Here is a 24,672-nt window from a genome sequence, read left to right on the forward strand (position 1 = left end):
AACAAAGTAAAGCCCATCGCACCATCAGTCTCAATGCACATTACGTGGTCTTGTTTAAAAGCCCTCGAGATAAATCGCAAGTGCAAGTCTTAGCCAAACAGTTAGGAACGCCTTGGCTGACTCAGGCGTACGACGATGCCACTCAAACGCCACACGCCTATTTACTCGTCGATTTGAAACCTACCACTCCCGAGGATTTGCGATTTCGTACCCACTTGTTTCACCACTGGTACCAAGACGGAGGGCCTGTCCTGTACACGTCTCCGTCCTCGACTTCATTTCACTCCCCATCAAAAAATCTATAAAAACCTCAGACCCTTTTTCGTCTGTCTCACACTCAGTGCGAACATGACGTCCCTTCAGTCGCATCTTCCCGTCAAATTGATTCGTGCCTTGTATGGCATCAGTCGAGAAAAAGATCCACAAACACGAGCTCGTGTCTTAGAAGCTAGTCTCAAAGAAGTCTTACGATGGTTTACGGTGACGGCACGTCAATTACTCCAAAGAATCATTCAGATTCCTCATCAAACCCAACGCTTTTTCGATCGAAACAAAGTCGCTTTGGTCCAACTGGCCGATCCCCGCATCGACACTCAAACCAAAAAACAAATCATTTTGAAACCTGGAGGGAGCGGTACTCTAGGAGGTGTCATCATTCGCTCACTCTTAAGATGGGATCCTAATGCCCCCAAAGTTATCCCTAAGACAAAAGTCCAACGAAGCCCCAAGAAGAAAAAGAAAAAGACCAGGTCCCCAAAGAGAAGAACTTCTCCAGTGGCGGGACCCTCCTCTTACCAGATACCACCCCGGAAAAAGAAAAGAAGCCCAAAGAAAAAGAAACAGAGAAAAAGTCCCCAGAAAAAGAAAAGTCCACAGAAGAAAACTAGTCGCAAGAGAGGCACTGCGGCCAGGACGCAGCCTTACACTCGCAAACCACGATCTGCCACAGCGGTGACTGCGTCTCCGACAGCCTCACGTTTATCCACTTCTCCGTTGATGTCACCAGGAACTGAAGAGTATTTGGAGACGTTAATCACACCAAGAACTTCTCCGTTGATGACCCCCAAAAGAACTTCCCCAGTGGCAGGACCCTCCAATTTAGTGGCAGTGGCTGCTGCTCACAAAGTACCTTCTCCCAAAATCAAAGTCCATGAAAGATCGGGCATGTTACAAAGTTTACTGGATTTGTCCAAGCAAGAACTGACTCGATTTAATCCGTTACGTACCCCTGCACGACGTGTCATGCCTGTCATGAAGTTGATACGACGTAAAGACAATCAGTGGCGACGCGTTCCAGTATAAAAAAGGCATGTGACCGAGTAGGGTATCAGTGTTTTTTTGGTGCTCCTAAAGACTCAAAGATGTCACCCTCCAGAAAACCCCAAGGAAAGAAAAGGAAAGGACTGCCACCACGTTTAGCCAAACATGGGGACCTGTTATCTGTACTTGTCCAAAGCTTCTCCACCCCTACGAAAAAAACTCATTCAAACGGCCTCCAAAGAGGTCATCGATACCGTGTGCGAATGTTGTTTGAACGTTTTGAAAGGCACGATCCCTTTGTCCAAACACCAGAAACAATGCTTAGGCAAACATCGTCACGTTCTTCGCCAAATGGTTCAAAAGAAAATTCCCATTCGTCAAAAAAAGAAGATGTTGGTTCAACGTGGAGGCATTTTGCCTGTCTTGTTAGGCCCCATACTGAAAGGAGTCTTGGGAACCATGTTGGGAGGACTGATGGGAGCAAGATAAAAAGGCCTTCGAAAGTCCCAAGATCTCAGAATCGACCCCTGACAACCCCATGGAAGGACGAAAACTAGCTTTAATGCCTTACAAACGATGGATGGAATACCATCGGTGGCAAGAACAACGCACCCCGCATTTACCTCCCAATCCCCATTTGAGCGAGATGTCCCAGTTACAACACGAACTGCAATCCTTGATGGATCGCCAAGATTTGTCCGAAACAGAAAAATCGCAAAAGTACGGTCAACTCTTGCAACGACTGCAACTCTTTCACCAGAAAGCTTTAGACGAAACAGCTTTACCCACTCTGAAAGATTTTAAGACCTTGATGAAAAGTCCAGCACCATCATCATCATTACCACCACCACCACCACCACTACTGTCATCCCCAACCGTCACCAGAGATGCTACCCCACAAAGACCTGAGGAAGAAGAGACGCGCGAAGTGTTTCAAACACCGTCAGCAGCTCCCATTTCGAGTAAGATTGCAGCATCCTTATTGACCCCGTCCCCCACACCCCAACGAGAAGAAATGAAAGCTTGGGTTAAAAAGATGATGTCCACGCCTCCTTCGACAGAAGTGAAAAAGAAAGAAGGGAAACCAGAAGCGAAAAAAGAAAAGAAAACCAAAGCCATTCCATTGCCACCTCCACCTCCACCACTACCTTCGACTTCTACTCCCGTAGCCCATCGGACACGTAAATCCGTTTCCAAACCACCCTTTCGACCCACCCAAAGTAGCATCACCGAAGAGTGGGTGACTTATTAACACACCAACACAAAAAAATGGAAAAAGTCTTAGCCAGCATTTACTACGATCCCTCGCATCCTGCAGGTTACGCAGGAGTTCAAAAATTGTATCGTGCTGCCAAAACGCGACTGAAAAGTCTCCGTTTACCTCAAGTGCAACGATGGTTACAAGAACAAGCTACCTACACTTTGCACAAACCCATTCGACGCAAGTTTGCCAGAAGTCGCACCCGAGTGGAAGGCATCGATCATCAATGGCAAGCCGATTTAGCCGATGTCTCTCATTTGGCCAGCTACAATCGTGGCTACAAATATTTGTTTTGTGTCATCGACGTCTTTTCCAAATTTGCCTGGGTCGTGCCTTTGACTTCCAAATCGAGCAGCGAGTTAGTGCGAGCCCTGCAACGGGTGTTGAAACAAAGCGGTCGTCACCCTCTTCGATGGCAAACGGACAAAGGCACCGAATTTCTGAACCAAGCTTTCCAAAAAGAATTAAAGAAACGTGACATTAATTTTTTTACCACCGAGAGTCCCGAAACCAAAGCCAGCATCGTGGAACGTTTTCAACGTACTTTGAAAGAACGCATGTGGAAATATTTTACGCATCACCACACTCTGAAGTACATCGACATCTTACCGCACCTGGTGCAAGCGTACAACCAATCTTACCATCGAAGCATCGGACGTGCTCCGCAAGACGTGACTCCCGACAACGAAGTGCTGGTGTTCGAGCGCCTGTTCGGTACGTCCCCGACGAGGGCTGTCCCCAAGAAAAGTGGAGAGTTGGCCGTAGGAGATTGGGTGCGCATTGGCAAAACCAAACGCACTTTCGACAAAGGTTACTTACCTAACTGGACGACCGAATTGTTTCGCGTCACTGGACGAGTGCATGGCCGTCATCCTGCCGTCTATAAATTGGAAGACATGAACGGAGAAGTGCTCAAAGGAACGTTTTATTTGCCCGAGTTACAACGTGTCACCAAAAAAGAAGACGACGTGTACGACATCGAAAGCATTCTCGAACGCAGAACCCGTAAAGTGGGCAAACGACGTGTCAAAGAAGTCAAAGTACGTTGGAAAGGATATCCACCCAGTTTCGATTCTTGGATCGACGCTTCGCAAGTCATCGACTATAAAAAGAAGAAGTGACCATCATGCCCTTTCACACATCAGACGCAGCTACATCGACCACTCCTTCTTCCCCTAGTTCTTCTGTGCAAGATTTACAAAAACAACCCTTGTGGGTGTGGTGTGGAGAACGTGTGCCTAAAACGCAAATCGTCTTTTTCTGCCAAATCTTCGTGGTGTATTGTGTCATCGGGGCAGCCATCGCCAATTTGAGTTTGCAACAAGGAGACAAACAATTGTGGACCATTTTATTGAGCAGTTGCATCGGTTACCTGCTTCCTAATCCCTCCCTGAAATTCTCCTCGAACGGGAACGTTGTGTCCAGTGCCAGTGCCAGTCACCACTCCAACAACAACAACCACAACCAGAACCCCATTTTGGGCGGAGACACGCCTCTGACGTCCACTAACCCCTCGGACAGCCACAGAACTCTGGAATTATGAGTCACCAAAACCAATTTTACTTAACTTTACCCAGTGACAGTTCCATGGAGGTGTTTCCCAACAACACGTTGTGCTGTTACACGGCCAAATTACCTCAAGCCATCCCCTTAGATCACGAAGCCCATTGGGAAGTGGCTTTAGTAGAAATGATTCACCCGACCCAAGTCCTCAATGTCCTTCCCAATCAAAATTATTTTACGGTTCAAGTTCATGACGATCAAGTGCAAAAGTGGATGGATACCCATAGCAAATATAACATGAAAAACCCTAACAAAGAAAATCCAAAGTGGACCGACTATCACTTGTTCATTCCCCCAGGTTATTATTTTAGTGGTCAACATTTGGTCAACACCATAGCCACCAAGTTTAATGGCGTGTTTCTGAAAGCTTTGGTGGCTGCCCAAAAAAGTGTCACCCTGGAGTACCACAAAACAGCTCGTCGCTTCCTGATAAAATTTCCTGAGGGGGATAAAATCATGTCTTTCTTATTTTGTCCTGAATTGTTTGACATGTTGGGCGGTGACATGGAGCTGAGGAAGAGAGGAGAACAAAAAACAAAACCCGAATTATCAGTCATTTCTGACAACGATTCTTTTGCCAAGTATTTTCGTACCCCGGTAGAACTGAACCAAGGACTGAATTTGATGTTCGTGTATTCCGATGTGGTGGAATACAACGTGGTGGGACACACCTCCGTGCCGTTACTGCGTGTCATTCCTTTCAAAGTGGATTCTGCCGCAAACGCTGACGAGGAAGGTGGAAACACTTACCACGTCCACCGCGAATTTGTCCATCCTCACTATTTGCCGGTCAGCAAGTCGTATTTGGACACGGTCAACATTACTATAAAAGGAGATTTGGGACAAAATATTCCATTCACCAAAGGAAAAGTCACAGTGAAACTCCATTTTCGAAAACGGTTTTCTCACGACTCGTAAGTAAGTCATGTATCCAGTGTACCGAGGGGTTGCACGACAGCGAGGACACGGTTTAGGAGATATGTTAAAATCGGCCTTTCGTTCGGTGGCCCCGGTGTTGAAACCGATGGTGACACGCGGATTGCACGCCTTGAAAGATGCGGCACTGACGCAAGGCAAAGAATTTCTCCAAAATGTCATCATCGACAAACAAAACCCTAAAGAAGCCTTCATGAGGGCAGGCAAAAATGTCTTGCTGCAAACGGGCAAAGACATTTTAGGCCGACGAGACACACCTATAAATGCCCTGCACGCTACCGAGTCAGGCATTCAGCAAGGACAAGGCAGAAAGAGACGACGAAGAAAACACCCTTTCACTAGACTTCAAGCTAGAAAGGCCAAGAAAAGAAGAACCGTTCGAGACTTAGACGTTTTCGATTATTGAGACACAGAAAAAAATGATGCACCGAGAATCTTGCGCTTGTTCCAAGACGGAACTGAATCTGTTTGTCATGCCCCCTACCATGATGACCATGCAAGAATCTCAGTGGGTGGAATTTCATCCCGTCTCCTCTTTGACGGAATCAGCTCCCATCGAGTTTGAAATCAAAGGACAACCCGAAGATTACATCGATCTGAATAGCAGTTACCTGTATTTGAAAGTGAAAGTGAGCAAAACGGACAACACTAATCCTGCAGACGTTGCTAGAGTAGCTCCTGTCAACAATTTCATGCATTCCTTGTTCAGCGAAGTGGACTTGTACTTGAATAACAAACTGGTCAGCAGCAGCATGGATACTTACCCTTATCGCGCCTACCTGGAAAATCTCTTGACGTACGGAAAAGAAGCCAAGAACACTCATCTGGATGCTTGCGTGGTATGGAAACCTGACACAGCGGGTACAACCACGTTTACCGACCTAGCTATTGCACCAGAAGATGACAATTCTCACAATGCGGGATATATGGCTCGACGACAGAAAATTCTGCAAGGGCGAAGTTTAGAACTGATGGATCGTTTGCATTTGGACATGTGGTTACAAGAAAAGTATTTGCTGAACGGGGTGGATATCCGTCTGAGACTGAATCGTAGCAGTGCCGCTTTCCATTTGATGGCCCATGCCAATGAATACAAAACTATCATTCAAGAAGCCCGACTTTACGTGCGTCGTGTGGAAGTGTTACCTAAAGTAGGTAACGACATCAGTCAGACGTTAAGCAGAACGACCGCCAAGTACCCGATACGACGTGTAGAAGTGAAAACGTTCACCATTCCCACTGGACAGCGATCTATGATCGAAGATCATCTGTTCCAAGGACAGTTACCCAAACGTTTGATTGTTGGTATCGTCAGGAATTCCGCCTTCAATGGAGTTCACGATCAAAATCCTTTTGAGTTTCAACATTACAATGTATCCAAGATCGAAGTCAGTCGCGACGGCAAGACCTTGTGTACCCGACCTTTCGAGCCTAACTTTGGTGCCGCAAAGAATTATTTGAGATCGTACTTGTCCCTGTACGAAGCCACCGGCCAGTTAGGAACCAACACCAGTCACGGTATTACGTACGACGATTATGCAGGAGGTTATGCTTTGTGGGCTTTTGATTTCACTCCAGACCAAGGCAGCGATGAGGGACATTTCCACCCTATAAAATCTGGCCAGATTCGTGTGGAACTTCAGTTTTCGAGTGCTCTACCAGAGACGGTGAACGTCCTCCTGTATGCAGAATTCGATAATACGATAGAAATCAACAGTTTGAGAGAAGTCATTCTAGACTATTAGAAGCCATGGAAGACTGTTATCCCTCTTTACCTAGTGAAGAAACTTTGGACATGAAATGTGAGGAGACTGTGGAAGAAGAAGTGATCATGATGAAGTCAAGATGGCCAGAACAAGAAGCCCATTTAGTCTCCTGTTTTGCCAAACACTTGGTCGACAAAATAACAGAATTGATCAAGAAAAACTGCTATGGATGTCAAAACGATCATCCCAGTCAAATTCAACACGATAAATGCCTGATGTTAAGTCAAGAAGAAAAATTGGACGAGTATCTGGACGAAGCTTGGAGTCTCATCTCGAACAAAGACGTGTTGCACCAGTGGTATAAAGACTTGCGTGAACATTCTTGTCCACCATTAACCACTCAAGAGATCCATCGTATCGAAGCTCTCCTGAATCAGAGTGAGGAAACAGAACGAATAACCGTTTATTCGTCAGACATTTTTAAGCAAAAAGTCAGGATCGAATTGACAACTTATTATTACCTGTGAAGAAGAAAACACAAAACAATGGATACCTGGGAACTTTATTACCTTTTGAACCACAGTTCGTATACGTCTTCTTGGAATCCTGTCGTCTGTGCTAAAGATGAACTCCCTCATCGCAAACCTAAAGACCATCAAGCTTACGTGATCAACACGGACGACAGTCATCTCCCAGGAACCCACTGGGTAGCCGTCTACTTTCCTCAAGAAGGATGTGTGGAATATTTCGATTCGTACGGATTGCCCCCTTTGAAAGACGATATCATCGACTTTATGAGAAGAAATGCTCAAACCACCCGATTCAATAATGTGAAATTACAAGGCACAGATTCCTTGGTGTGTGGACAGTACTGTGTGCATTTTCTGCATCATCGAAGCCTAGGCTATTCCTTAGAACATTTAGTGACTCATTTCGATCCTCGTTCTTCTGCTAGAAACGATGTAAAAGTAGATCGATGGTTTTGTGACCATTATGCTTATCTTTTGTCTCAAGCTAGGAAACGTAGTGTCCATCAATGGCCTAATGATTTCCAACAGTGGAAATCACAATTTCATTCACAACGTTGTCAGCCCTGTTTAAAGTAGATTGTCCATTGAGAAAAATGTTTGTGATTTGAAAAAAATTGTTTGATGTTATAGTGTTGGATTATTGTTGAAAAATGTTAGAAATGTTATTGTTTAGTGTTAAGTGATTTTTGAATAAAAAATGTTGTGTTTTGAAAAAAATGTCTTTGTCTTTTGTTTAGCTATAAGAATGTTGGATTGATGCTCTTTCATTTCTTACTATCCCTCTCATGACACTCACTGAACGTTGCGACTAGAAAACCGTGTGGGGGATGTTTTCCTTCACGTCCGCGCTTTGACTTTAAGAACCGGGGGTTGTTTCCAGTCTAACCATTCATTGTCGACTCATCCTCCTACGAAGATGTGCTCCAAACTAGCTAAGCTCAACGAAGCCTACGTGAATTTGCATAGGGTCAGACACAGTCTGATACCGAAGCCAGAAGAAATAGAGAATGTGAGAATGTTAAAAATCACTGAAGACCTAATAGAAGAGCTCTTCAGAGAAGAAGTGAACAGGGAAAAAGAAGAATGGACAGAGAAGTACAGACTTCAAAAACAGCAGCAACAGCAACAACAACAACAACAACAACAACAGCAGCAGCAGCAACCTGAACCTGACAGAGGCTTTGTCGATTGCCGTATCGACACCAAAGAGTTCTTCTTCTCTTTCCGAAGAAGCAGACCTATTGCCAGAAAGTCTATCCTCAGAGGACATCGCATTCTTAGAAACTAAAAAAAGAATGCCATAGCAAAACAAAAAAAACAGCCCTTTTCAGGGCTACCCAATACTCTAGAAAAGAAATAACGATCAATTTGCCAATGTGTGTAGGTAGAGTAGTGTGAAAATAAGCACTAACTCTTTCTTAAAAAATGTGAGGGTATGTGTTTGTGTGATTGTGTGATTGTGTTTGTAAGTGATAAAGTAGGTTGGTGAGGATAGTAGATTAAAATGATGTAGGGGCTGTTTTGAGGTGTATATTTGGGGTTAGATTGGATTGCCTTGCGTATGTGGATAGTCTATTGAAGTGATTTATAAAAAAAATTTATAATAGTGGTGGGTAGCATAAAAAGTGAGTGAGTGTTTCTTTTAGGTCCGCGCGTTGTTGTTGTTTTTTTGGTCATGATCTAGGTAAGATGAATTTTATGTTTTTAGGGGATGTTTTCCATCACGTCCGCGCTTTCAGTATAAATTGAAACTCGCTGGGCAGTCAAGCTACCCTTGTTGATTGATCAACACAAGAATGAATAGCAGAATAGTGAAACTGTTAGAACTCCAGATGCACCTGGAATATGCCAGGCGCATAGTAAACGAACTATCAGCGGAGGCTATAGTAGAAGAAGCAAGAGTAAAGAAGGAAGAGGAGGAGAGAAGAGAGAGGGAAGAAGAGGAAAAGAAAAGAGAAGAGAGGATGTCGTTCAATATTCCCGAGACAGAGGATTGGGGTGTTGAAGCGAATCATCCTCCCTCTGCGCTCCCCAGAAAAAAGGTGAAAGAAGACTGGGGAAGAAGATGCGTGTGTGGCGCCAGGCCAGGACGGTGCAACCATTAGATAGGTGCATCAGGAGTTCAAAAAACAGCCCTTTTCAGGGCTACCCAATACTCTAGAAAAGAAATAACGATCAATTTGCCAATGTGTGTAGGTAGAGTAGTGTGTATATAAACACTAACTCTTTTTTAAGATAGTGTGAGGGTATGCGTTTGTGTGTTTGTGTGTTTGTGTTTGTAAGAGCTCAGGTATGTTTGTGTGAATAGTAGATTATGGGTTTCTTAGCGTATGTGAAGAGTATAGTTAGGGTTTTATTATATGAAATGAGAAAGTAGGGGATGTTTTCCTTCACGTCCGCGCGTTGTTGGGTCATGATCTAGGTAAGATCAATTTTATGTTTTTAGGGGATGTTTTCCTTCACGTTCGCGCTTTGAGTATAAAACTAACAGTGTTGGCCATTGGAACCCATTCTACGGAATAAGCAAACAAGAAGATGCCAGCAGCTTCAGCTTTATACAACGATCTTATGGGAAGTTGGTATTGGATGGTAGATGGATTGAGTGTAGTAGAAAGGGTTGAACAGGAATGGAGGTATGCAGTGACAAAAGACTTCGTCTCAAGACAAGTAACCAGCCTCCACTTATCCGTAAATATTGTAAAAGAAATGATAGAGGATGAGGAGAAGAGAATCAGAGGTTTAATTAACCCACCGTATGTCAAAGTGGGTAAGTTAAAAGAAGCGATAGATCATGTGACGAGTGCAAGGTGCTTTCTAGAAGACATTGTAGAATGGACAGATTGGTGTTTCGCGAAGTGGGGGTTAGAAAAACTTAAGAAAGCTGAAGAACTAATGAGGAATGTGCTGACCGAAGAGGTCAAGAAGATCAAAGAAAAGTGGTCAAAGGAAAGAAAAGAAGAAGAAAATAGAAAAAAAAAGGGATGAATTAGAAAAACTGAACACAAACTGGATGAAAATCCAACAGAAGTTCCGGGCCATGGGCCACCCGGACTGGTTGCCGGAAACAGAAAAGAAAAAGAAGAAAGGAATGATGGACAAAATAAGAGGATGGTGGAAGAAGTTAAGAAGTTAAAAGAAGAAGAAGAAAAAACCCAAAGGCCCTTTTCAGGGCCCCCATATTTCTCGAAAAGAGATAGCCTTTGAATTGCCTACCCCCTTTTTTTAAAATTTAAAAAAAAAATCCCATGTTAAATTCCCCTTGTACGTAAAGTGACCCACGATTTATTCCCATGTTAAATTCCCCTTGTACGTATAGTATCCCACGATTTATTCCCATGTTAATTCCCCTTGTACGTATAGTATCCCACGATTTATTCCCATGTTAATTCCCCTTGTACGTATATGTTCCCACGATTTTTCGCCATGTTAAATTTCCATTGTACGTATATGTTCCCAAGGGGGTCTGTAATGCTAATTTCCATTGTACGTAATGTATCCCCCTTCACTACTAACCAGTCTAGAAATGGGTGGAGAAATGATAGAGTATTTACAGGTTTGGTGGTCCATAATTGGTTAATAATGAAAATTAAAATTTTAGGAAAAATATCTTTTGAGAGCGTATTCTATATGTAATGTAAGAAAAATATTGACAAATTTCTACTGATGCAATTTTAGCATTTTTACAGGCTTGACTGAGGAGTACTCATTGCTGAAAGTAGCACCTGATTCATTTGGTGCAGAATCAATAACACGTGTTTCATGCACATATATGTAAACAAAGTGCCGCGGGTCGTATGGTGTTCTCCACAGATGAGCTTGCACCAAGGTTAGATGCGCATGAAGAATTATAGATGTCATTATTATCACGCAGAAATTTTAAGTTATTGAATTTTGAATATGATAGTGTTTCCATATGTTTACTATTGGAGTGGAATTAGTACCGTGAGTCCTTAAACTCCACTTGCATTTACATCACATGACCGAAGTCACATGATCAATTAAACGGTAGAAACGCCGGAGAGTGAAGTTTATTAGCACTGATATCAAATCTGTAAATCAGTTATTTTATGTATGCATGCGTACAATTTTTGCATAGAAACATGAATTCCATCGAAGCATTGGTCATTTGTGTGATGGCAGCTCTTGTTCCGACCAGTGCAATTTTAGACCGGGGAATGCTCTACCCGCGGAGTTCGGAGAGCAGGAGTCTTTTCAATCTTGATGGCATGTGGAATTTTCGCGTGGACGTATCGCCTTCACGAAACGACAGTTTTGAGAAGAAATGGTACTTACAACCTTTAGATAAGGTACAGTATGTGATGCATGCTTAGAGCTGATTATATGCACTAGAAACTAGAAAGGAGCACTCAAGGATGCTGTTGATCATGTTGTTGTTGTTGTTGTTGTTGTTGTAGGGTTTAACGCCCTTTTTCAGCACAAGATAGGCTATACATGGCGGCCAGTATTAATGGTGGAGGAAGAACCCTGGAAAACCCCGGAAAGAACCACCGACCCATGAGAAGCTACCGGCAAGCTTTCTCACATATCCACATTTGCCGAGCCCGAGACTCGAACCCACGCAGACAGAGGTGAGATGGCAGTGATCCGTGACGGAGAGCGCTTTAGATCACTCGGCCCCCTCCCCCGCCGTTGATCTGTACTACATTAATCGGTTGTATAATAGTAATAATAATAAAACCTACGAAAATCCCAGTTATACTAGGGGCCATTGTATTTAGATTTGCTTACATTTAGTGGTTCTAGGTTGGGTCAAGTCATTACATAGTGGTTTGGGTTCAATTGGTTGTTGGTTTTGCAAAATAAAACCAGATTTCTACAATTTGACACTTTTTTGTATGTAGAAACGAGGGGGGAAGGGAGTTACCAACCAAATCCTTAAAATGTTGATGTTCACTCAGTCAGAAAACGTGTTAAATTTGCAGTATATACACTATGGTAGATTACATATTAGAAAATATTAAAATCTGTACAAAATATGCATCCATAATTTCTGTCAATTTTGAAAGTATTTTTTCTTTACAATATAGTAATAATGTTTGCATTAGCAGAAATTTTGGAATGAATATTCATTTATGTTAAACTTAACAAATTTCAGATTTTATTGCACACCTTTTTGTAGTTTCCCAGTAATGTGCAGTTGGGCTAATTTTCCTCATGTAATGGGACTGAACTGAAATTAAAATTTAAAAAACCCTAGATGAACTAAGTATTATATATTCAGCTATAGAAATTTTGGAATCCATTTTAGGGCATTCATTTCTTGGATTCAGTTTTTTTTTTCTCCAACAATTGCACAGAAAATAATTCACCAAAATGTGTGAAAATATTGCATACTATTTTCAGTCCCAGTTTTGATGTTTTCATGAAATCTTTCCTGTATTTAGAAAACTTGTCTCTTTATTTTTTAATGGAAAGAATTTATTTTACCTGCCCCAACTTTTCAGTTTTAGAATAAACCCTGGAAATTTGAATCCATGCAAGTACAAACTTTGGCCATTGAATGCTCTCTGATGGTATTTAAAAGTGTTGCAGTAGTGTTATGTCATAATTCTTTGCACTGCTGTCATTGTTTCATCAGTGATTCATCTAATGTTATGCTGCAGATGGTTATTGGTTCATTGGTGATTCACCTACTGTTCTGCCCTTTTTGTGGACATGAGTATAGTCGAATATATATGCATGTACAACATGGACCCTGATGTGCTTGTACATTATTGGATGCAGGGTTTATGTTGTTTGTAGTTGGTCCTGACTTGTCCACAAATACAGATGATAATTATGTTTTATTCACATATATGCTTACATGAAAAAGACATAAGTTTATTCATTTTGAGGAAATTTATACTATGGTTGAATGGAAACAGGTTGAATGGAAACAGGAGTTATATTTTCAAGTTTTTCTCCAAACTGGACGCTAGTGTTTACCTAACCCCATGAAAGTTGGTAGTCTGCCCCTTGAGAGGGCCCTGAGTAGCTGAGTGTTTTAAGGCACTCACCTTTACAGATCATTTGCAAACTCACCTCTGTCTGCTTGGGTTTGAATCTTGAGTTGACCAATCTCCATATGTGAGAAAGCTTGCTAATAGCTTCCTGTGGGTTGTTGCCAGGTTTTTCTCCAGGGTTTTCTTGGATTCTTCCTTTGCTAAAAATACCGGTACTGGCCGTTATGTATAGCTTATTATGTGCTGAACAATGAAAATCCCACAAAACCAGTCCAAATCCACTTGTGATTTAAAAAATGGAAATCATTAAAGATACAAAAAAAAATGTGCAAACCATAGTCATATCAATGATTAATTTATCAATTCTAACTTGATTGTTGGCAGTTGGCAGGCAGTCCCCAACACTGTCAAACCAAGCAGGATTTTTCAGTGTAAACAATTAGCCTATTTACAGCACCTGGAAAAGTCCATTTTCAGTGAAAGAGTGAGGGTCCATGGACTACAAATACATAGAAGGTAAAACCTGTGCCATCTGTATTCATTATTTTCAAAGTCTTGTTTTAATTGTTTTCTTTAAATTTGACAAAATAAAAATGGCAAGCAGCTTGACATTTATGTACATGGGTTTAAAGGGATGTAATTCACAAAGTTACGGAAACTTTGAGAATCATTCAGAGCTTTTCAAAGATGATGAACATCACTCCAGTTATCAGAAAAATTAATTAGACTATTTATGTAGTGGGGTGGGGTGTACATACTGCCAATGGGGTAGGTAAATTCTTTAGTATCCAGCATTTATAGAGTGCCATAATACAACTTGAATTCATTATCTCATGATTCTAGATATAACACTTAAAAAGTTAATATAAAAAAATATGTACTTTTTTAAAGATTAGAGATTTATGTATTGGGTATCAGTATTTGTCTTTGATTAATCCATCATTGCATTCTGTGATTGTCAGCTATCATGATTGCTAAGGGGTTAGAGAATATTTGAAATTGCCTTCAGCACAGGGCCATTGTTACAGGACTGCCAGTTGTCATTTAATTGGTGTGATGCCTTTCATATTGGTATTTCAAAGCATATAGCAATTAATCCTTTCCTTTAATAAGATCCAACACTTTTGTAAATAAACAAATGCCAATTTAATTTGTCTATTAAGACCAATATCAAACCATTATGTTGAATGACAGTAAACAGCCATCGCAGGTGCTGTGTAGGACAAGCTGTGTAACATACTGTGTGTGTGTGTCAATGAAGAGAAGTCCAAAACACATGGTATATGTATTTCAGATTTTGCTTTTGTTATCCTTTGTATTTGGAATTTAGCTTTTGTAACTTATGTTACCTCATGGTGAACTTTACCTCTTTGCTTGAGAGCTCTAAGACTTTAATTTTATTTTCAACATGCATACCATTTAATTGTGACATCACAGTACACAACATTCAGTCCGGTTTGTATTTGATCTCATCCCAAAAAAATTCACATCCAATTGTGACATCACAGTATACAACATTCGGTACGGTTTATATTGTATCTCACCTTTAGATTGATCTCATCCCAAAAAAATCCATATGCTTTAGCATTGAGGTTTGCCATGTGTTTTTATTGGGCTGTGCAAATAATGACTTCCAAAGGAATATGGCTGCAGGAGGATCCAAATAAAGTGAATAATAATGCTAATTTATGCCATACATAGGTATCAGTTATGTCTGCAATTCACATCTATAAATTTATGAAGCAGTTTGGTACTGATGCATTACTTTTGTACATATTTTTATCTCATGGTCTCAGTGTATTTTTGGCTTGCCTGCTGGGACACAGGGGTCATAATGCCAGTTTGTTTGACCTATGTTGACTTTTGATTAAAGTTATTTTAAAAGGGCAATAACTCCAGTTTTCATTAGGGGATCATCATTGGACATTGCCCACAATTCCATCAGATGGTATGAAATAACCCTAGAGATTGATGGGCAAGAAGCTTGAACCCTAGTGACATGAAGCAGTTGTTTAATTTTTAGGTGGATGCACAGGCCCGGCCCTAGGGCAAGGCAAATGAGGCAACTGCTTTGGGCCCTGCACCTTAAAGCAATGCAGTTTTTGTGCTTGGGGCCCTGCTGCCTTGGGTCCTGGATCTCCTAGGGCCAAGCCTGTGGATGCACAATGGTTGAATTTTTCATGGTCTCATAATACCATATTGAGCTTACACTGGGGTAGCTTTAGTTTAATATAGACTTTATTGAGCGTACACTTGGGTTGTTAGTTTAATATGGACTTTATTGAGCTTACACTGTTTGTTACTTTTTAATATGGACTATACTGAGCTTACAATGGGGTTGTTACCATTTAATATGGACTATATTGCACTTACACTGGGCAAATGATCTTGGTCATGAGCTGAGATACTTGCATATTACTGTATGTTGCTTTGTTTTCTCTAAATTGCTACTTGCTATATAAACAGGTGAATGCAGCATGCATACAACCATACATGAGTTATTTATAGAGTGGCAGTCAAAAACATGCAGCACTTCCTCATTATGATTCTGTCTACCAAAGTCATGAAGTCCCAGCATACTGTTAGTGTAACTACCATAAAATGAAGGACATTATACGTATTTAAGGCAACATAATACAATTGGATCCATGACCATTCCTAATACAATTGGATTCATGACCATTCCTAATACAATTGGATCCATGATCATTCCTACTACAATTGGATCCATGACCATTCCTAATACAATGGTCTCTATGACCATTCCTAATAAAATGGGTTCCATGACCATTCTTAATAAAAAGGAATCTATGACCATTCCTAAAACAATTGGATCCATGACCATTCCTAATGAAATGGGTTCCATGACCATTCTTAATAAAATGGAATCCATGACCATTCCTGATACAATGGTCTCGATGACCATTTTTAATAAAATGGGATCCAGACCAATCTTAATAAAATGGGGTCTATGACCATTCCTAATATAATTCATGACCATTCTTAATACAGTGGGATCCATGACCAATCCTAATAAAATGGGATCCATGACCATTCTTAATACAATCCATGACCATTTTTAATAAAGTGGCATCCATGAACATTCCTAATAAAATGGGATACATGACCATTCCGAATACAGTGGCCTCTATGACCATTCCTAATACAGTGGGATCCATGACCATTCCTAATACAATCCATGACCAACTTTCTAATGCAATGGGATCCATCACTATTCCTAATAAAATGAGATCCTTGACTATTCCTAATAAAATGGGATCCATGACTATTCCTAATACAGTGGGATCCATGACCATTCCTAATAAAATGGGATCCATGATCATTCCTAATACAATCCATGACCAACTTCCTAATGCAATGGGATCCATCACTGTTCCTAATAAAATGAGATCCATGACTATTCCTAATAAAATGGGATCCATGACTATTCCTAATACAGTGGGATCCATCACCATTCCTAATACAATGGGATCCATGACCATTCTTAATACAATCCATGACCAACTTCCTAATACAATGGGATCCATGACTATTCTTAATAAAATGGGATCTGTGACTATTCCTAATACAGTGGGATTCATGACCATTCCTAATACAATCCATGACCATTCCTAATAAAATGGGATCTAGGACCATTCCTATTATAATCCATGGCTATTCCTAATACAGTGGGATCCATGACTATTCCTAATAAAATGGAATCCATGACCATTCCTATAACATTGGGATCCATGACCATTCCTAATATAATCCATGGCCATTCCTAATAAAATGGGATCCATGACCATTCCTAATAAAATAGAATCTGTGACCATTCCTATTACAATGGTCTCCATGACCATTCCTAATAAAACGGGATCCATAACCATTCCTGTCTTTTAAAGGGAATTTTTTATAATCAAAAGTCCTATTGTGAGGGACAGGTGCATGTATACATCATATCCAATCCTGCCTTTTAAAGGGAATTGTGTTATAATAAAGGGTCGTGTTGTGAGGGATCGTTGTATTTGTACATCATAACCCACCCTGTCTATGAAAAGGGAATAGTTATGGGGGCACTCTACAGATATTATAAATTTTTGAGAGAGAGATGGGTGTAAGATGAAGTAATGTTTACATTTGCAACATGCACACTGGAGAGAATGTTCGCAAACCTCTATGTTACTTTCATGTACTGTAGCTGAAATTCCTTTGGGTATTGTACTTGTTTCATTGTATATGATTTAAGCACACATCTAACCAAAATGGCTGCTCCATTGTGCTGAAATAATCAGCATAATTAGTCTAAAGCTAAAGTCATTAACACTTATTAAAATAGGGAAAACAAATTTTCACAGACTAAACAAAACCAGCCTATGGAATTACAGTGAATGAATTACTAGACATTAAATGTCAAAAAGTTATTGGCTCTTTGTTTTTTTTTACAATCTGCCTCTGAAGTCCAGAAAGTGAAAATAACAAAAGTGGACATAGCAGGATTTTGAGCAGTGTGCATCTGAAGTAAGGACAAGCTATGTACTCTATAACCCATAGTACACCCATGAATCATGAACCAAAATAAAGGGACTCAACAGTTCTTAGCAGTTATTAAAATAGGGAATATGCAAGGTCTTTTTTTAAATAGCCAGTATAACCTTGGATAAAAACTGAGGAAATTCTTTTTTGTTAAAAATCTAACACCATGCAAAATATGAAACCATAGAGTACCACAATAATGAAGGGTTCTATTATGAGGGAGTGTTGTATGTGTTCTAGTGAAATCTCCTGTTATGGAGGTGTGTTGTATGTATGCATCATGAACATTTTGCTTTTAATTCTTCTTCCAGACAGGATCAGTGATACCGATGCCTGTTCCTTCAAGTTACAATGACATCACACAAGACAAGAATATCCGTGACTTTGTAGGCTGGGCTTGGTATGACAGACAGTTCTACACCCCTGCTACATGGAATTCTCAAAGGATTGTTTTGCGCTTTGGGAGTGCTCATTACTCTACGATTGTGGTATTTTTATCTTGTTGTACTTCATGATTATGTTTATTTCCCATAGGTTTTGTGCAATTCATTTCTACATTTTATGAACATTTCATCTTTAGTTGGCACCATATAACGACTATTGTAGTATGAAGCGCTACTACAGAACATCCTACAACAAAAATGTTACATATATACATAAAAACTGTTCATTATGTTTTTCATGATTACTTTTAATTCATAATCTCAGAGATTGCATAAACACGTAAGTTTGAATCTTAGATGTAATATAATCAGTCTAGGCAAAAAGATAATGCTTTGCATCCACCTCATGCAAATTAAGCAGGAGTGGGATGCAAGGCATTGGCACGATGTGTCTGAGTTTGACACAGTTTTGTTTACCATAATTCTCAGTAAAGTCAGAAATGAACACAAATGACCAATATCAAAATGCTGTTTAAAATCATATTTTAAATATTGACTCTGTTCTGATATGTTCCACCTTCTGTTTTCTGGTTTTGCTTTAAATTTTGGCCTCTGTATTAGCCTTTTTTTTTTTCTTCAGCACAGTAGGAGTACATGCACAATTTTTCAAATATTGTCCTCCAAAGTTAGCAAAAAAGGATGTTTGCCAGATCATTTCATTTGTTTAAGTGATTGAAGTGCTTAAAGGTCACCTGTTTGTCAGAGTGGACGTCAGATGAGAGTGGTCTCCCTTTAGATAGATGATTCACATTAAATCCTGTCAGTATGTCAGTTATTACTTCTGCTCATGTCTAAGGAAGCACACTTCTTAGTGCCGGGAAAATACCAAAAATCACCTTATTCATTAAAAAGCCAAACTTCATTCTTGCTTTTGGTAAATGAATTTGTTCTCACTTGGAATCAGTAAATATCATTGTTGGAAATGGTTGAAAATTCCATACTCCCAAATCATGACTGGTTATCAAAACTCCAAAAATAATATAATACATTCATAAAAGTTCTATCACAAGACCAAATGTATAGAGTTCCAGTGAATTCCAGTGGTGTTCTGAATGAATTCCAATATTGAATGTGCTGATGTGCCAATAGCCTCGACTGTGCTAATATGGCAATATTTTTGATGTATCACAATCCAAAATGTCCTTGAATGAATTCAGAATAATCCACAAATAATGATTTAGCTTGAAATATTATTGAGCACTTTGTAGTTCTGGTGAATAATTTAAACGAATCCCTCTAAAATTAAAAACTGAACACAACAATAAGACTGATTCTGTTCTGGATATAAAGGTAGGAATCAATTGTTTTGAAGGAAGCAACATTAATATTAAAAGCTACATCACAATAACAGAACCAGGATGGGCTTCAACTTCCTTTCTCAAGCAATCTAAGTTGTCAAGAAAGTCAGGAATTTTCAAGAGATAAACAACTGTCTTAAACTCAGATACATGTAAACATGCATACCTTCATTAATAATGATCTTAATATTTAATCTATAATCACAGAGAAATTTTAGATGTGTATTATGTGGTTTGAAAGTAAATGTCACTTGTCATGTAGGCCCTGAACTCAATTACAGACCAAGATCAGTCACACAGTATAAATATATATATATAACATATAGTCATGGAGTAAAGCCAGTAACAGTACAAATTAAATATACATAACACATCCCCTGATAACAAAAAGAAAGATTTATATGATAAAGCGTTCTTTTACATATTAATCAAATATACATATAATACAATAACAGTTAAAATTATACAGGAATATGTCTTATAACTGTTAAAAGATATACACAAAATAAAACAATATATTACTTTTATAGATGTGAAAGTGTATCTGCAATTAGATTATTTTTCCCCTTGGTATACCTGTTGTCAGTATTCCTGCAACATCAGACTCTTAACAATCTCTAGTTTTTGGTTTTCATTTTGTTAATGAAAGTAAATGGGTTTTTATCATTGAATACAATAATTGGAGAATGAGCTGAACTAATGTACACTTCAAAGTGTTGCAAAGCCATATCAAGGCCAAGCATTCCTTCTTAATTGTAGAATAATTTCTCTGGTACTTATTAAATCATTTTAGACTGGAGATTCTCTATCAGGTTTGAATCCTCTTGGACCAGACTTTCATCACCATTTACACTGGTGGATGAATTGGGACAGATTCCTGGCTGTGGCCCCCATGCGTGCATTTGACCCCCATTTCTGTCTCTTTACCGATGCATCAGATTCCGGTTGGTGTGCAATTCTTCAGGGTCTTTGAAGACTCTGGATGATTCAGCCCACCTCATTAACTACCAGGAAATGAAGGCTGCAAGGATTCAACAACCAATAAGTGGTTTAGGTATGATGGACATTTTGCTCTAGCATATCTCCAGTGTTGGGGAGGCACACATGCCCTTCTGCTGTATGGAGATCTAGAACGTACTCCACTGGACAACTTGTAGAAATTTACCCTCTGAGTCCACCGTATTCATGGGAAGAAGAATGTTTTAGTGGACAATCTGTCCCAGGTCAGGAAAGGAGGAAGTTTTCATCAAATAGCCTCATCACCACTCTGTAATAGAGTCTCTCTTCTTGCTATCGAGAAAGCCTCTGGTGTGTTGCCACCAGACTCAACAACAGGCTTCACTTTTACATCTTTCCATCCAGTCCCGAACCAATGAGTATGGACAGTGGATACATTCCTTTTCCAGGAGTAGCCTAACTAGAACCGAAATTGGCATGCCATCTATCATTGATGCATCAAAAGATCTAGCCAGAATATTCAGACAACATGGTGTCACAAGCCATACAGTTCTTTAAGACAACAACTTGCACATGTGAATGACAAAACTGAAAATTTGAAAAACTGGGGTGTTTTTATTTCTTTAAATGTAATACTTGTGAGGAGGATTGCATCAGGGAAACTGGCAGAGTGTTAGAAACCAGGATTGGGGCACACATCAGTAGAGAGTCATTGGTCATGCATGAACATTGTAGTAGTATGGGCCATTCCATTGTCCCCAACCAAACTAAGGTGATCACATCAGAAGACAATATATGGAGAAAAAAATTGAAGTAGGTGATCAAAATATGATAGTGGAGGCCAACATTAAGAGGGGATGAGGGGCTTGAATTACCACCCATCTACACCAGTCTCCTCGAATCGTGTGACCATCATAGGTCACATGATCAACATTAGTTGTGATTAAAGCAGTGTGATGTTGCTGAAAGTTTCACAATCTGAAGATATTTATGCTCTGATTATGGGAAGTTACTGTTATCATGAATTATCCAGAGTAAGGAAGGAAACTTTTCAGTTGTGACCCAGTAACAGTTGAAATTCTTGTTCATATTGGCTCATGAGTTTAAGCCAGTTGCCACTATCACAGCAGTTGAGTACTGTTGCTACTGATTTCATCCAAGCAACAGGATTGAGATGAGAAACAATATTCTGTTTTGTTTCAGAAGCTTTTCAATTTTAAAATTGACCTGGTGGGACTTATATCAACAGAGCAGTAGGCTGCCATCCTAATTTGTTTAGTAGCTTCGTAATGATGAGATTATTTTGCTTCCAATGGATTTCAACATTTCCTCCAAACCATGTCTAGGCATTAACCATATACTATACCCAGCTCATATCTCATACAAACCATGTCTAGGCATAAACCATATACTATGCCCAGCTCATATCTCATACAAACCATGTCTAGGCATTAACCATATACTATACCCAGCTCATATCTCATACAAACCATGTCTAGGCATAAACCATATACTATACCCAGCTCATATCTCATACAAACCATGTCTAGGCATAAACCATATACTATACCCAGCTCATATCTCATACAAACCATGTCTAGGCATTAACCATATACTATACCCAGCTCATATCTCATACAAACCATGTCTAGGCATAAACCATATACTATGCCCAGCTCATATCTCATACAAACCATGTCTAGGCATAAACCATATACTATGCCCAGCTCATATCTCATACAAACCATGTCTAGGCATAAACCATATACTATGCCCAGCTCATATCTCATACAAAACATGTCTAGGCATAAACCATATACTATGCCCAGCTCATATCTCATACAAAACTTGAAAAATAGGAGACTGGAACAAGCTGTATGGTAAGGGGGATGTAATTCCCTATTTCTCTTTTCTGTTTTCCTATTGTATTATCATCAGGTAAAGTACTTGAGAAAAGACCAAGTTTTGAAATACAGTATGTTTCTTCAGTAATAATTACCAGATCATGATAGAACATATCCTTCCAAGCCGTTGCTGCAATTACATCCATGGACAGTCTAGTAATTAATTACTAGGTCATCATGCGAGTGTGTCTGCTAAACAGGAGTGCATATAACACAGATTTAAGTAGTATCATTTTTTGGTGATGTGAGGAAAGATGGGCTCGTGTGTGCAGGCAAGGCGATGGGTACTGTTTACACTGTGGACCTTGGTTCAAATCTCTGTAGAATACAAATTAAAATTTCTCTAACCTGTATGATAATATTATTTGAATTATAAGTAAGTATGTGTGTGTGTGTGTGTGTATATATATAGTCAACTGTTTGATTGTCTAAAATTATATGAGAATTTTCCAAGTGAAATGATCCATGTGTCTTGATGGAATCTTATCATTTATATCACAGTTAGGATTTTCATTGCTACTTATTGTTTTTTTTGTTGTTGTAGTTCTTTATTAATATTGTAATTTTGATGACTATTTTGCAGTGGGTGAATTACCAGGAGGTGATGAGGCATGATGGGGGTCACCTTCCTTTTGAGGCAGAGATCAATTCATACCTGTATTTTGACAGAGTTAACAGGGTGACTGTTGCTGTCAACAATACACTGACTTCCACAACACTACCTCCTGGGTCTATTACCTTTAAAACAGATCCCAATATGTTAGTATTACATGTATCTATATTAGTAACTATCCAGAAATTCATATTTCATACTGCTTCTCTAACAAGAATTCATGTTTCTACTCCTACTCTAACACAGAAAGTCATCTTTCATACTGCTTCTCAAACAAACAAAAAATTGTGTTTAATACTGCTACTTGAACACAGCAATTCGTGTTTAATACTGCTACTTGAACATGGCAATTCGTGTTTAATACTGCTACTTGAACACAGCACTTCGTGTTTAATACTGTTACTTGAACACATCAATTCGTGTTTAATACTGCTACTTGAACACAGCAATTCATGTTTATTACTGCTACTTGAACATGGCAATTCGTGTTTAATACTGCTACTTGAACACAGCACTTCGTGTTTAATACTGTTACTTGAACACATCAATTCGTGTTTAATACTGCTACTTGAACACAGCAGTTCGTGTTTAATGCTACTTCTCGGACATAGAAATTTATGTTTTATACTGCTATTCTACCAGAAATTTGTTTATTATTGTTACTCTAACACAGAAATCCATGTTTCATACTGCTACATTCAGAAATTCATGTTTTATACTGCTATTCTAACAGATTCATGTTTCATACTGTTACACTAACACAGAAATCCATATTTCATATTGCTACTTTAACACAGAAATTCATGTTTCATACTGCTACTCAAAGAAATTTATCATTTGTACTGCTACTCAAACAGGAATTTATCATTCATACTGCTATTCAAACACAGAAATTTATTGTTGATACTGCTACTCTATAGTACAGAAATTGATATTTCATAATGCTACTCTCAGACAGGAATTCATGTTTCATACTGTTAGTCCAACAGAATTTCATGTTTCATTCTACTACTTTAACACAGAAATTTATCATTCATACTGCTACTCTGTAGTACAGAAATTGATATTTCATATTGCTACTCTAAGACAGGAATTCATGTTTCATACTGATAGTCCGACAGAATTTCATGTTTCATTCTACTACTTGAACACAGAAATTTATCATTCATACTGCTATTCAAACAAAGAAATTTTTTGTTGATACTGCTACTCTGTAGTACAGAAATTGATATTTCATATTGCTACTCTAAGACAGGAATTCATGTTTCATACTGCTAGTCCAACAGAATTTCATGTTTCATTCTACTACTTTAAATCAGAAATTTATCATTCATACTGCTACTCTGTAGTACAGAAATTGATATTTCATATTGCTACTCTAAGACAGGAATTCATGTTTCATACTGCTAGTCTAACAGGAATTCATGTTTCATACTGCTACTGTAACACAGAAATTTATTGTTCATACTGCTAGTCTAACAGGAATTCATCATACTGCTAGTCTTACAGGAATTCATGTTTCATACTGCTAGTCTAACATTAATTCATGATTCATACTGCTAGTCCAACAGGAATTCATGTTTCATACTGGGGCCCCGAGTGGCCGAGTGGTCTAAAGCGCTCTCCATTATGGATCACTGCCATCTCACCTCTGTCTGCGTGGGTTCGAGTCTCGGATTCGGTCAATTTGGGTATGTGAGAA

The 24,672-nt window shown here is 39.4% G+C and overlaps 1 protein-coding gene across 2 annotated transcripts in view; it reads left to right on the forward strand.

The window, feature by feature from the left end:
• Window positions 1-11,063: 11,063 nt before the first annotated feature.
• Window positions 11,064-24,672, forward strand: part of LOC149775585 (beta-glucuronidase-like) — a 49,804-nt gene continuing 36,195 nt past the window's right edge. Inside the window, exons 1-3 of one of the 2 annotated variants that reach the window (XM_089944288.1) lie at window positions 11,064-11,563; window positions 18,067-18,243; window positions 22,941-23,116. In XM_089944288.1, coding sequence (XP_089800414.1) covers window positions 11,324-11,563; window positions 18,067-18,243; window positions 22,941-23,116 — 593 coding nt within the window. In that variant the 5' untranslated portion in view covers window positions 11,064-11,323. The remainder of the gene's footprint in view (window positions 11,564-18,066; window positions 18,244-22,940; window positions 23,117-24,672) is intronic. The other variant, XM_089944289.1, reaches the window with a different exon arrangement.

The sequence above is a fragment of the Sinohyriopsis cumingii genome, chromosome 19, assembly GCF_028554795.1.
Source record: "Sinohyriopsis cumingii isolate HCF-2022 chromosome 19, ASM2855479v2, whole genome shotgun sequence".
NCBI classification, from domain to species: domain Eukaryota; kingdom Metazoa; phylum Mollusca; class Bivalvia; order Unionida; family Unionidae; genus Sinohyriopsis; species Sinohyriopsis cumingii.